Here is a 14,048-nt window from a genome sequence, read left to right as displayed (position 1 = left end):
AAATATGCACAGAAAATCTTAACTGGGAAATCTTGCCTAACTAAGGAGCGCGGGAGGGACTGGGAACAGGAGGAGGAACTGGGGGGGATGGTATGAGCTCACCAGGTCCTGCACCGAGGCCCCACCCTCAGGAGGGTCATCAACCTGCCTGGGCAAAGGATGAGGCAAGAATGGGGTCATTCGGGATCCCCCAACCCTGCTTTGGTTGGAATGATCGGGCTCTCTGCTGCCATTAGGTTTTCTGGCAAGCCAAGGTCGAGGGCAAAGGGATGTGGAGGCAGTTAGCCTTCCTCCCACAGCCCACCCACACCCACCTCCAAAGCTGTAGAGGCTAGTAGGTCCCATCTGCATGGGGGTGGGGGTTGAGGATGGGGTGGGGAGCAGGGGGCTGCGGAACTCGCCCTCGGATCCTCTCTGCCTCCCGCGACGCGGTTACTCTTTCTCGTTAACATTAAATATTCGTCCGCACCGGCGAAGCGTCCATCGGTGGGTTCGGTTATGGTACAAAGCGGCGACATAAATAGATGGGGCGGGTGGCCAGATGGGCGGTCAGGTGGAGTGGAGATGAGGCGCTTTCGATTTGCTGACCACCTTCTTCTCTTTGACCCGCCGGTTCTGAAACCAGATGGTGACCTGGCGCTCCGAGAGGTTCGTGGTGGCAGAGATGCGCCGGCGCTTCTCTTTGGTGATGAACTTGCTGGCCGCGTACTCCTTCTCTAGCTCCTTCAGCTGCACCTTGGTGTAGGGCACGCGTTTCTTGCGCCCTCGCCGATAGCTGCTCACCTCGGGCTGTAGGGGAACCACGTCTGGGGGGAGAGAAAGAAGGCGGGCGGCAGGAAGTGAGTCGTGTGTCTGGACCCTGGACCGACCAGGCTGTGCGCCCCAGGTTGCACCACCGTGTAGGCGCAAGGTTGCGGCAGGGATTCCAAGGGGACAGAGGGATTGCCCCCCAGTCCTTTGTGCCTCTGTTATGAGCAAGGCCACCGCTAAGGCGAGGTCACGGGTGTGTTGCCCCTAATGCCAACTTGAAAAGAGGGGAGGGGGCGCCAAAAACTTGGGAATCGAAATAACATTTTCAGGCAATGTTTAAAAAACAAGTGCAAAAAAATCCATGATAAACAAAATCACAAATTTTAAAATAAACGTGGGACCAGTAGTACTGATTTTTTTCTTTTGCCTCCGGCTCCAATATGGCTCTGCACAGCACTCATTATTAGACTCCTGTACCTGTAAAAGGGTCCCTACAAATTCCACCCTGGTCTGAGGGTCTAGAGGATTGCAGGTATTCAGGAAAATTCCTCCTTCCTGCAGTTAGATTATTTGGGCAACCATCAGTATAGACTGTGCCATTATCAGGGGGGAAATGTTCTGTTGTGTGTTTGAGGGAGAGCATGGCTGAGAGACAGCTTCGGTGGGCACAGACCACCAAGTGGGGCCTCATGCCTTTGGTCACTGCCTCTACCCTAGGAATCGGAGACCTGTACGAAGAGGTAGAGAAGAAAAGTATCCAGGTGAAGCCAGCCTGCCTGGGAGCCCATCGCTCTAGAAGTCCAATGTTGTGAGCCATTTAACGACATCCAAGGTAGGAGGTCCTGGACCTGAGTTGTAGGGAATCAGGACCCTGGAGGTAAGGGGTCCACACCCCAGGGTCTGCCCACCAAAGGAAGTACCAGGAGAGACCTCTGGGCTAAAACCCACTGTTCACATAAGTCTTCTACAAAAAGAACTCAGTGCCCCTCCTCTTGCCCCTACAAGTGTCCACTCACCAAGACAGCAAATTCTGCTCCAAAGACCTCTCCTCTCCATTCCTCCAAAGTTGAGGGAAACTGTGGCCATCGCATGCAGGAACACTAACCTTAAACCCTAAGTACCTTGTTATCCCAACCACTGCTAGTTCAATTTCTTTATGCTCTGTGAATTTCCCAGGAACTAAGAACAATATATTTCACTTATATCCCCCTTCCACTCCACTCTCATCCCTGTTAATAAAAAGGTCATGGCAACACTTTCAAGGGGAAGTGGGGAGTGGGGGGGGGACTATCTGAATAATTCACCCCTCAATTTAAAAAAAATGTCATTGTTAGACTTCTTCAGGTAAAAGCCAATGATGAGGACTGAATATTTGAGGACCCCCCTTCATTCTTAGTGCCCTTTGGAAGTAGAGAGGCAGTCCAGAACATAGACACAAAGCTCTTCCTGAAATGCTTGTTCTCACCCCACCCTCATAAAACACCTTCTCTACACCATTGCCATTAGGTCTGCTCTCATCCAGGAATACTTGTCTACACAGGCTGGAAAGAGAAGAGGGTCACAATCAAATGCAGTGGGAAATAAAGCACTCAGGAAGAATATGTGAAAAGGGGGGTTCCAATGGCCTGGTTTAGCTGTCGTCATGATGCCAATTTCTCAGGAAAATTGTTGGACTTGTCACCTGTGTCTGCCTATGTAGGAATGGGCCAAGGCTTTTTTTAAAAAATCTGAAACACAAAACAACTTCACTTTCACAGAGCTCCTTTGGGTTAAAAAGGATTTTTTTGCACCAGATAATCTTTAACCATCTCTCAGTCCTCAAATCTGTTTTACTCTTACAGATGTAGCCATGATTCAGGAGATGGGTGATTCTGGGACAAGAGTAACATGAAGACAGTAAGTAGTGATACCATGAGGTATCTGTCTTTAAAAAAAAAATAAATCCTTAGAACATTTTTTTCAGGTTTATTTTTATTAAGCCCAACTTACAAGATGAGGAATGTGACGCTTAGAGTGGGTAAAATGACTTAAGAAGCAGAGCCAGATTTTAAGCAGAGATTTTCTGACTCGACATCATGATGTAGTATGTTCTGAAATGGAAATAGCCTATCTTGTACAATCCAGCTCCAAAATGCCTCCTTTTCACTGGAGAGCAAAATGAGATAAAGTGGGTTTCGGTTCCTGAATTAACCAGCTAATTGTCCCTGATTTTTTATCTCATTTTCTCAAAATGCTCACAGTTACCTTCCCAATTTTGGATCCCCTAAACCCAACTCTAAATTTCTGATGAGGGTCAATCAACACAATCCTTAAAAATCAGTTTTGAAAAACAGATAACTGGTCTAAATTGGTTATTTTTCTCTATAGGATGCCGAGGCTTGATTTGCCCAAGTGTTTAATGGATCTGACCAAAATGTTGGTTGTTTTGGCCTCCTGGAAAAATACGTTCAGTCTTGCCTTCTCAAAGAAGCCTCCTTTAATTGTCCGCTGTCTTGTCTGGAAAGGAATTGGGATCCACAGATGTAGAAACATCTGGAAGTTTAGACCTCAAGTTGTGTCTATGCTGCCTAAAGTAAGTAGGGGACTTGGTTATTAATTTTACGATCAGGCCTTCCCTAACCTCCCTCCAGAGCATCTACACACACACACACACACACACACACACACACACACACCCCACTTCATACCTGAGGATCTAACAGACACCTTTGAAAAGTGAATAAAAATCAGATCAATGCTCAGCTCTAGCTTACTCTTGGGGTCCTGTGTATGGTTCCTACTGCCCACTGGCTCTTGACCACCCACTCTTACAACAGAGCTCTGCGCCCTGTAGAGGACTTTGTCCAGCCAGGAATCCTAGCTCCTCTTCTCAACCATAATCCAAAGCTTATCAGTAGGGACTTCCAATATGACCCAAAGAACCCACTATTTCATTTTATTGGTCTCCCCTAATCCTATCTGACTCTGTCTCTCCCTGTCCTCTCTGCCCCCCACCCCCAATTCTGATTCTATCTTGGAATTTTTGCTGATTCTCTTCTGGAATTTTTGCCTCTCTCTGTTTAAAAAAAAAAAAAAAAATCTATCTCACCATAGGAAGGAAAAAAAAAAAAAAAAGAGCAATGAAACAAGGGTCTCTATAATTGGGGGAAGGAAGAAGCCACAACACATCTTGGCTCTAATTATCTGGATCTTTCTGAACAATTGCCTCCATATCCCACACCAGCCCAGACTGCCATAGATGAGGTTTCTCAGAGCCAGAGGCGCTAAAGAGAGACAGTAGTGTTTATGCCTAGATGCTGCCGGAAAAAACCACAATTGCATAGACAGAGTTATCTGGAAATCTCACTACTTCTAAAAGATCTCTGTGTGGGTAGAAAGGTGGAGGGTGTCTGAAGATAATTTCTTTTTCATCTGCTTTTTTGCCTGGACGTCTGCACTCACTGAGATACACCAGCCTGGTTCTATTTCTACACAGGGAGTGTGTGAGCCCATAGCTGCTGAGACACAGTGGGTTTTATATCCATTTCCATGCCGTAATTTGCAAGTGTATTAAATCTCAATTGGGCTGTATTTTTTTTTTATTTCAAAGATATTTTTCTCTAGGAGGCTATGATCAAAAAGTGTTTATTCTGAGCAGTTTCCCGCCCCCCCCCCCGCCCCGGGAATATTTAAGATGTATATTTTGCTCAAAGATATTTCTGAGCTTCTCTCCAATCCTTCACCCCCACCTCCCTCCACATACACAAGGATGCCAGAGTATCCTTCTCTTCACCTCTCTAAGCTAAACCCATTGCCCATTGCTCTACACCTGTGCCTCTGCCCACAGTGGGCCAGGTGGCCATCTGCTCCCCTGCCCCTTGGCCCCTTGGCATGGCCTACCGGCTCCCCCTGCTCCAGGAATTCCTGCTGGACCCCTGTCTCCAAAGGAGTTTTCCATTTGGGTGAGATGGAGAATTAAAGGGCCGTCTCTCTGTAATACATGATTGTATACTTACATGTGAATTGCCTATCGTCTAGAAATGTGTCATCATGTGTTTCATATTAGGTAGTTAATAACAGAAATTATTCTATAAAAATATTATGGCCAATACAGAGTCGGTAACGCATGATACCAACGTACTAAAATTCTATCATCCTGCAATCTTCTGGCAGCCAGAAATGGGGTGTCTAGTGTGGGTCCCACCCTGATATTCAGTTGTGTTATACTAAGTAATCTCATAATATTTGCAAGAATGTTAGTTTCTACACTTTTTAACACCATTCAGTGATTTTTTTTTCACCATCTGCCCTTTCCCCAATCCCGGATGCAGAGGAATTTTCAGGCCCACCCTTAGGAGGTCTTCAGATCTATAATTCCCGGTGAAAATGTCCCTGGGCTCACATGTAGAGCCGGAGGCCCCTTTACATAGTATGGGGAGACATTTGTGGCTTCTCTGGGCCCCCCAGGACTCCTGTAGGCAATAGAATGGAGCCAGTCAACCCTCTCCCACCAGGCTCTGCATACAACTAGAGCAGACTTAGGCTCTGGATATGTAATTTGTCAGTGCAGTGCTGAATCCTAAGCTCCTGATGTGAATTTGACAAACCTGGAACTGACATTTCTCATCTGGGGAGTGGTGAGGATTGCAGGATCCCCTCTGGTTCAGTAATAGCCTCAGTTGAAAAACAAAAACAAAAACAGGACACTGGTAAATCCCCAGCACACACAGGCAAAGACTTAGGGGTCCCTAACCCGGGCCTGGATCCCAGCTCTATCCAGCACAGGTCTTCCGTCCCCTACTTCTCATCCTCATTCCCCTTTATCTGTGTTTGAAACATAGAAAACTCTCTTTCTCCCCGACATTTGGGGGAGTTCGTGGGGGAACACCCACAGGATTTGAGCTCAGTATGCCAGAGAGGCAAAGAAAATTTTCTATCCCTGGAGAGAGATGCAAACTCCCTTTTCTCTACACCCTCTCTAGAGATTTTAGTTGGGATCCCTTCATGATCGGGACATTCGTGGCGGAATTCTTAAAATAAATCAATGAAAGAAAATATTCTGCATTTCTTTAGAACCGACAAATTAGACCCCTATCCAAAAAAACAAAAACAAAAAAACCTGTCTAGTGCCTGAACGATCTTGAAAATTCAGGCGAGGTAGTTCTTATTACCCCCCCCCCCCCCAATTTTCCGTGAGTTGAGGGTTTTGTCCTGGTGGTTTCAGATTCCAAAGCACCCAAGGCCCACCCCACCCCCATTCCTGGCTGGAAGCGGGCTACGGGGGGCCAAGAGCCGCGCGTGAGACTGGAGCAGGCTGGGGGAGGAGGAGGCGAGCTCCCTACCAGAGCGGAGCCGGCGGCCCGGCGATCGGGCGCCTCTGATTGCTTCACTCTCGGCCGGGCAGCTCCGGGGAACGTGTCGGAGCAGATTTCTTCCCCGGCGCATTCCTCAGCGCAGCTCGCCGGGCCGGCTCCATCGGCAGCCCAGCAGAGCCGGCGCGCCGGAGCCAGACGGCGGGGGTGGCTGAGGCGCGGAGCCCCGAGGCAGGCGGGGCGGGGAGGGGTCCCTGGCGACGGCGGCGCTCGGGCCCCTTCCTTACCTGGAAAGGGAGACTTCCAGAGGTGGGCGGACTGCGACTGCTCCTTGGAGCAATACACCTGACTGTCCCAGCCGTTGGAGAGAGCCCAATGCTGGTAGCCTTCGACGGGGATGAGCGCGTCGTGACGCGGCTCTGGGTGCCCGCTGATCCCAGGCACCACCGACACGTCCAGGTAGCCGGGCATCGCCTGGTAGGAGCTGGCGAAGCTGGGGTAGAAGGCGAACTCCTTGGCCCTGGAGGACAGGTCGTCACCCGGCAGGGCGCCCGATGGCTCCGGGTATTTATCACCCGGGTGGTAGGCGCAAGGCTTTTGCTGCAGGTTCACGTTGTGCGACAGGCGGCAGCCGTAGTAGCTGCCACCGAACGGGTAGCCGTAGCCCAGGGTGGCGCTGGACGAGGTGGGGGGCGCCGGCGGCGGGGCGCACTGGCGCGCAGCCTCTGGGGCCGGGATGTCCGTGTAGACGGCGCCCTGTGGGGCGCCCAGGGGAGCCGGCGGGCGGCCCAGCACGGGGTGCGGAAGCAGGTCGCGGCAGTGGCTGGCCGGGCAGCTGCTGCCCAGCCCGTCCATGCTGGGGGCTTTGCCGGGGCTCGCTCCGCTGCAGCCGCCCCCCGCGCCGCCCGCGCCGCCGCCTCCCCCGCCGCCTCCTCCGCTGCCGCTCTCCGCCGCGCTGTCCTCATAGACGTACATAAGGCTCTCCGGCCAGCGCGGATGCAGGAGCAGCGAAGTCGTCATGACATGATCTGCTCGAGCTTTTTAAAAACTCCACTTGCCAGAGGCTGCGAGCTAGGGAGACACCTCGCTCTCTTTTCCCCTCCCCCATCCCTCCTCCCTTTCCTCCCTTCCCCTCCCCTCCTCCTCCGGGTGCTTCCACCTCCCTCCCCACAGTCCCTCTACGCATGCGGGGACACTTCATTAAGAAATCCGCCGTCTCCCGCCCGACTCCCCTCTGCACCCCTCCCGCGCCCGTGTGACGCGACCGGTGCACGTGACGCCGGAGCCAGGTCTCCTGGGGTTCCCACCCCTGGCGGTGGGGCGGGGCAAAGGGAAACTGGTCTCTGCTGATTGGCTCTCAGGAGGGGCAAAGAGGAGGGAGCTGGGAGATTTAAAGGGACAGGGCAACGCCCCCCTGGCAGGCCCGAGGGAGGGAGAGGGAGGAGGGGGAGGCTGAATTTGGCCGACGCAAAGGAGTCTGGAGACGCTAGGACTGTTCCTGGGCGCCTCCCTCTAGGTTTAGGTTTAGATCGTCTGTGGGGAAGACCGACCCCCACCCCAAAAAACGATCCCTGGGACTGGATTGGGGTTGGGGCTAAGGATAGAGGAGAAACTGCCTTTTTTTTTCTCTTAATAAATAAACTAGACAGGCGGAAGCGAGCGGGCAAGGCGTGGGGAGCCCTGGTTCTGGCCCTGGCATAATCCCCTGGAGCTCACGGATGGAAAGAACCTGACACCGCGCACCGAGACTTTGGTGTCGGGATTGTATTTCCACTTCCGACTTTCAGCCACTTTCCCCAAAGCCCGGGTTGTCTGAGAGGGACCCTTTCGGCTCCTTGACCGCAGGGCAGAGAGGGCTGGGAGGATGTGATAGCCCCAACCCACGACACAGACACACACACCAGTACACGGAGGGGGTGGAGGGATGCTCTTAGGGAAAATGGAGAAAGAATGAAGGGAGGAAAATGAGGGCAATAGAATAGACTGATATTTCAATGTACAATAGAAATAAAAAGCCTCAGAGAGATTTTCAAAGAAAAGGGCAGGGACGTGGGGGGTAGGGAGTGGGGGAAAGATACGGTCTAGAAAAGCTAAAAAGCCCGTGATGAGAACAAGAGCAAGCACTCTCAGATCGGTGTACAAAAGGAAACGTGGAAAGCGAGACAGGCGGCGGAGCTGCCCCTTTGGAGGGATCCTTCCCAGGCACAACTCAGTAAGACCCCAGAAGGACCGACCTAAGCCCCGGGGCCCCGTCTCCGCCCTCCGTGGCCTGGGCTGATCGGCCTAAGAAGGCCGAGGGGCAGAGCCAGGATCAACACAGTTCTCAGCTGGACAACGCCAAGTTTAGCTCCCACCGCTTTCTTGGGGTCGCTCCTTTTTAGTGTGGAGTGTCTTCATGTTTAAAAATTGCCCCCTATTTCAAAGAAAAAATTAGTACCAACTTCCTGGGTTCCCCCCCCCCCCAAAACTCCCCTCCTCCTTCCCAGTCTCCAGACTTGGGTTTCCTATGCCTAATTTAGCTCATCAGTAGAGTCACCCCTTTCCAGAGCGCATCTCCGTGGAATTGAGCCAAGTTCCCTTTCAGCACAGGGCCTCCCTGAGGAGAAGAGGTAATAAAGAGAGAGAGGAAAAGAGGGGAGAGGGGCTGCAGCATCTCCCTCTTCCCTGCCACTGCCACAGATTTTAAATGCTGGGTGCTCCTGTCCAGACAGCACACAAGCGGGGGCCGCGCGGTAGCCCCAGGCTAGTCCGGACCCACTGGATCCCTCAAACCTGAGAGCAGATGCCAGGTTTGTACTGAGATCTGGCCCACTGGCCGCCTCCTTTCTCCCTGTAAGGGGAAGGTGGTATTTGACGATGGAGAGCGCCCTGGGGTCGGTGAGTTGAGATGAGAACCGAGGAATCTTTATCAGTGTGATCTTCCTCCCGAAGGGTCACCTCAGCGACTGAAAAATAGGCTTTGGGCCGGGCTGGCAGGAGGAGGAAAAGACAGGAGAGAGGCTTGAAACGTAAGCTGCCTTCGCTTGAAAGTGTGTTGAGGGCAAGGATGGTGGAGGGAGAAGAGGGGAGCCAGGGGAAGGTGGGGTCTCGCTGAGAGCCGGCTTTAGGCTAGGAATCTGGCTCTCCTGCCTCAGGGTCCAAGGTCAAGGTAAAACAAGGAGAGCAAACAGGGTCTGGCCAGTCTAGACTTGGTCGTGTGACCTTGGCCCCCATCCGCCTGCTGCCTTGCTGCTGTGGGTGGGTGGCGAGGAGGCCTGCCGGCTGGCAGCCGCAGGTGTAGAGGTAGTGCGGAGACCCAGGCTTCTCCTACTGTGAAGTGCTGGGTCCCGTGGAGAACCCGGAGCTACGTGGACCGGGCTCTGCGGGGCCGCCAGGAGAAACAAAGAGCCTGAACCGCCCACCCCATTCCTGGGGCTCCCTCCCCAGTCCAGGAAAGCTCTAGCTCAATGCCAGCCGCCTCTTCCGCGGACCCGGACCCAAAGACACGCTTCCCCCAGCCTTTGGGAGTAGGGGGCAGGACGGCGGGAAGGATCTGGGTGCAGGGCGGCCCAGCAATAAATAAAATTAATAGTATGTTCTTTTCCAGGTTTATGTAAGGACATTAACTGTTCCTATTGCAGTGAGATATAGATTTAATTAACCCGGCAATTTTACAATTCCATTTATTAGGGGCACGATGCGGCCAAATTTTAGCGACGAGAGGAGAGGGAACCAAAGTCTCCTTCATCAAGAAGACCAGCCAAAGAAGATGTAGGCCCCCCCAAGAGATCTGGGGGTGTGGGAAGGCTGGAGGAAGAGAAAGTCTAGGGCTACGGGGGTTAAAAGCGTCCGGAGAAGTGTCCGCATACTCTGAACCATTCCCGGCTCTTTCGCTGCGTTCCCCAAGACATTTCGCGCCTGAAACTGGTTCCACGACAGGGGCGCGCCGGGAGCGGGGAGGGAGGCGGCTGTGCAGGCGCCTTCGGGCGGGCGGTGAAAAGTAAAGCCTGGTTGGTTAATTAACTTTAAGCCTGGGGTCGCTTCTCCCTCCTCCCCCGAAAAAAAAAAAAATGTGGATCTCGCTGAGACACAAATAAAACCAAATTAAACACTCCAGGAGAATGTGCACCACTGGAAACGTAGTAATTACATCTCCGAGGCGATCCCGCCCTAGAAAGCCGGGCGCTGAAACCCTCGGCCCGGCGCTCGCCACCCACCCCCCCCCCGCCCCCCACCGCACCGCCACACCTCGCCCGCCGGGCCGCGTGGATGGGGCGATGGAGCTGGACTGTGGAGGAAGTTTAGAGGAAATCAAGAGAAAGGAAAAGAAATGTGACTCCTCGGTCTCTCGCCGAGCTGCCGGTGTGGGAGTAAAGATGGAGCGTTTCATTAAATCAAAGGAAAATGGAAAATAGCCCCTCGGCCCCCGTCGGGAAGACCGGGCTCCGCTCTGGGGCTCCGCTCTGGGGCCCCTTTCTCAAAGGGACTTTTTTTTTTTTTTTTTTTTTTTGTCAGGGCTGGGCGGCGGAGCCACTCTGTCCTCTGCTTCCTCTCGGGACTGAGTTCCAGGCTCAGCTCAACTCTGAAATTCTTCTTTTCTAAGTCTCTAACGTACAAAGGAGATATTCAGTATGCCTTCTCAGTGAAAGTGCGTGTGTGTGTGTGTGTGTGTGTGTGTGTGTGTGTGTTTGCTCCAGGCCCGTGGATTTGGGTCCGTGTGCAGGCTGTATGCACTGTTCCAGCTCATGCCCTTGTGGACACAACCCAATGTGTTCATGAAGACACCTAGCTCTGGCCAAAATTCTCTGTATGCAAATAATGCTCTCTACTGGTCTGTTTCTCTCTTCCTATACACATTTCATTTGCATGCCCATCCTAGCTACCTATGCCTCCCCCAGGAAAACACTAGGAAAATGAAGAGGCAGATGTTTGTGCCTTTCTGAAGTTGAGGCTGGAATTCCTGGCCCACTGTATTAAAGACAAAGTCCGAGATGTAAGCTGGCAGTGCCTGCGGCAGGAGGGTGCAAGCTTCAAGGGCACATTTGAGCGCTGGGTGTAGCTTAAATGCCAGGCTGGGGAGCAGGGGGAGAGGAATGAAGTTGACGTGTCCCCTGCTCCCAGATTCTTCTTTCTGGAAATTACGCCTCAGTTGATTCCCCTTTCTTTTCTCCTTAATTTCCTCTGTTTCTTTCATATTCCCCAGGATTAAAAAAAAAAAAACACAAAAAACAAACTTGAAGCTCTTAAGCTCCTGCCCCCCCCAGTTTTTTTTTTTTTTATGGGAGAAATTCCAGTTTAAAAAAAGGAGGGGGTGGGTTGAGGCTGCTGGAGAACAAAGAGCCTCACCACCATGGGGTCTGGATTCTGGCCCAGACTTGGGGCCTTGGTGGGCGGGCATAGTTTGGGGGGCCCTTTCCTGTCCAGAACACGGGCTGGGCTGCAGAATGGAAAAGGAGATTTGTGGATGACAGAGGACATAGGGCTTGAACTATCCAGGAAAGAAAGGGATGTTCTGGATGGAGAGGCCACATACAAGAAGGGTTTGGGGAGTTAGAGAAGGTCTATGGGAAGGCACCCCTGAGTGTGTGTCTGAGTGAGACACATGCAGAGAAAATTCCTGGTGGGTTGCAAAGGTGAAGCAGGTGAAGAAGGAAAGAAAAGTGACTGACCCTGAAGCTCCCTGGCCCAGCCCAGTCTTCTCCTCTCCTTTTTCCCTCCACCTCTCTGGGCTCTGGAAGGTTTGGGATGACCCAAGGAGTATGGAGACGCAGATGCCACCTCCCAGGCACCTGGATCCTTCTGGAACCTCCTCTACTTTATTTTTTCCACCCCCACTGCCTGGCCTCAGAAAAGGGCCACCCAGACCTCTCCTCCCAGTATGGGAACTCACCTCCTGGACAGTGGCTGCCATCCTGGTATCTTCCATTTCTATTCTCCCTCCCTGGGCCCCCAGCTTGAGGGAAGATGAGACCAAGATGGCCGAGCATCACTTTGCTCCTAGTTTCCGGGTTTTCCATTCTCAGACCCAACCTTGCCTTGCTCAAGACCCCATTCACTTCCCTCTTTTAGACATGAGGGAAATCCACTCCCTTCTGCTGCCGACTTAAGACCTATGGTGATGGCCCCGAGTTTGGGGAGCCATATCAAACATTCCTGTCTGGTCCTGCAAGGATCCACACAGGAGTTCGGGTTCAAGCTGTTATCACCGATCTTTTCCTGGATTCTCCTCCAGCCTGCCCACAATTGTAGACCCTTCCTGGTGGTGCACTGGAGTGGGTAGGGAGATAAGCCCTGTCCATGGAGAACTGTCAGGAAACCTCCTCCAGTGGCCTCCAGGGTCCCTACCCCAGCCCTCTTTCTTCCACTGCTTCCCAGGCCCTGCCCTCCCAGCCTGGGCAAGCTCATCTCAGAACCCCTTCCCAGCCCTCCTCATCTTCTCCTTCCCTAGCGTCATCTCCTTTCTAATCTTCATCCCTCCTACTCCCTTTTCTCTTTCAGCAACATCTCAGCCTGTCACTTGCCCTCTCCTCACCTTCTGCCAACAAAAGACATTCAGAGAATTAACATGGAGTTAAGAAATTCACAAAGTATCTCCTTCCCCTTCTTGCCTCCCCAGAGCCTCTACCCCTACCCCATCCTCTGTTGTTGGAGAGAGCCCTCTGTGCCCATCCCCTCCCCCCCCCAAACACCTCCCCCTTTTAGGAAGCCCTTCAGAAACAGACAAATAAAATCTCTCCTGGTTTTAGGGCCTGTCTGCGAGGGAAGTCCAAGTTCATTTTCAAGTTAGACAAGGGAGTGAGGGGGGTGGGGAAGAGGTGGAGGAGTGTTTGCTGGGAGCTGGGTTTGGCTTTCTTGCCGAGATCTAACAAAGGCCCCTTTTGGTCAGAAAGCCAACACACCGAATGCTTGGAAAAGGCATTTATCACTTTCAATAATTTCCTCCATCTTTTAGGGTTTAGATTTGGGGCTTCTAGAAAGGAGGCTGACCAGTCTCTCTCCCTCCCTGTCTCTCTCTCTCTCTCTGTCTGTCTAATTTCCAGTTACTTTAAAAGAAGCTATGCAGAAGCTATAATGTTTTTTTCTCAGGACAAGGAGGGGTTGTGGACCCCAACACATCATTCTTCTGTGTCAAAGTAGACTGTTAAACCTGTCCCAAAGAATGACAAAATATAAAAGAGCTGAAAGGTTAGACATTTCACCTCTAACTAGGTGACAGACCCCCTTAATGCCACCGCTGGGAAGCAGAATATGGTGGAACCCTAAGAGGCAGATGGCGGAGGGTACACGTACATTTTATCAGGAGGAAGGGGGGAAATTCCACCCTAAATGGATTACAGCCTCATTCTCCACATGACCAGACACTTTCAGAAGCCACAGAAGAACATAGAGTCTCATCATTCTAATTTGAAAAGAATCAAGCAGGAGACAAGTAACTAAAGGACCTTCAGAAGATGCTTTATCAAAAGAAAGAAAATGTAATTTCCCCCATCTCCAACAAAGATGGAAGTGAAGACCCAAGGACTCAACAAAAGGGGCAGGGTGGGGGGAATAAATCACTCTTGGTTCAAAATAGCCAACCTTGCCTGAGATTTGTGGAGCAGAAAGGCAGGAGGGAGTTTGTGTGTCTGGGTCCTTGGAGCAAGATTCCAACTGGTGGTAATTAATTCAATCTTCCTGAAAAGATGTAATGTGGTGCAGTTTTAGTGACTGGTGGGCACCTATCACTAGGATGATATCCTTGGGGAGAGTCTGCTAGACTTTCCTTCCCTCACTGCCTCCTCCCTCTCACCCAAATTTCCCTTCCCTCGGGAAGTATTTTAGGATCACTTTTTTTTCTCTCTCTTAGTTGTGGTGTTGCCTTGTACATTCAGCAAAGTTGATGAAATCTAAAGAACCAGAAAGAACGGGAACATCTATTTTCTCTCTTCCCCCAAATTACCACACTTACTTACATAGTCAGGGAAAATTTAACTCCAATAAGAAGAAATACCTTTCAAGGCAAAGAGACCACCCCATGCTCCTCATACT

At 51.7% G+C, this 14,048-nt stretch overlaps 1 protein-coding gene across 1 annotated transcript; it reads right to left on the bottom strand.

The window, feature by feature from the left end:
- Positions 1-376: 376 nt before the first annotated feature.
- On the bottom strand, positions 377-7,061 carry HOXC13 (homeobox C13). The gene is made up of 2 exons (XM_042944565.1): positions 6,329-7,061; positions 377-806 (listed from the first exon to the last, which is right to left on the bottom strand). Exons 1-2 carry the CDS (start codon positions 7,059-7,061, stop codon positions 550-552), a joined length of 990 nt encoding a protein of 329 aa, XP_042800499.1. The 3' UTR covers positions 377-549.
- Positions 7,062-14,048: the final 6,987 nt, after the last annotated feature.

Source organism: Panthera leo, chromosome B4, assembly GCF_018350215.1.
Source record: "Panthera leo isolate Ple1 chromosome B4, P.leo_Ple1_pat1.1, whole genome shotgun sequence".
Lineage (NCBI taxonomy): Eukaryota > Metazoa > Chordata > Mammalia > Carnivora > Felidae > Panthera > Panthera leo.
Note: the sequence above shows the minus strand (reverse complement) of the source record. Positions and strands in the feature narration are given on the sequence as shown.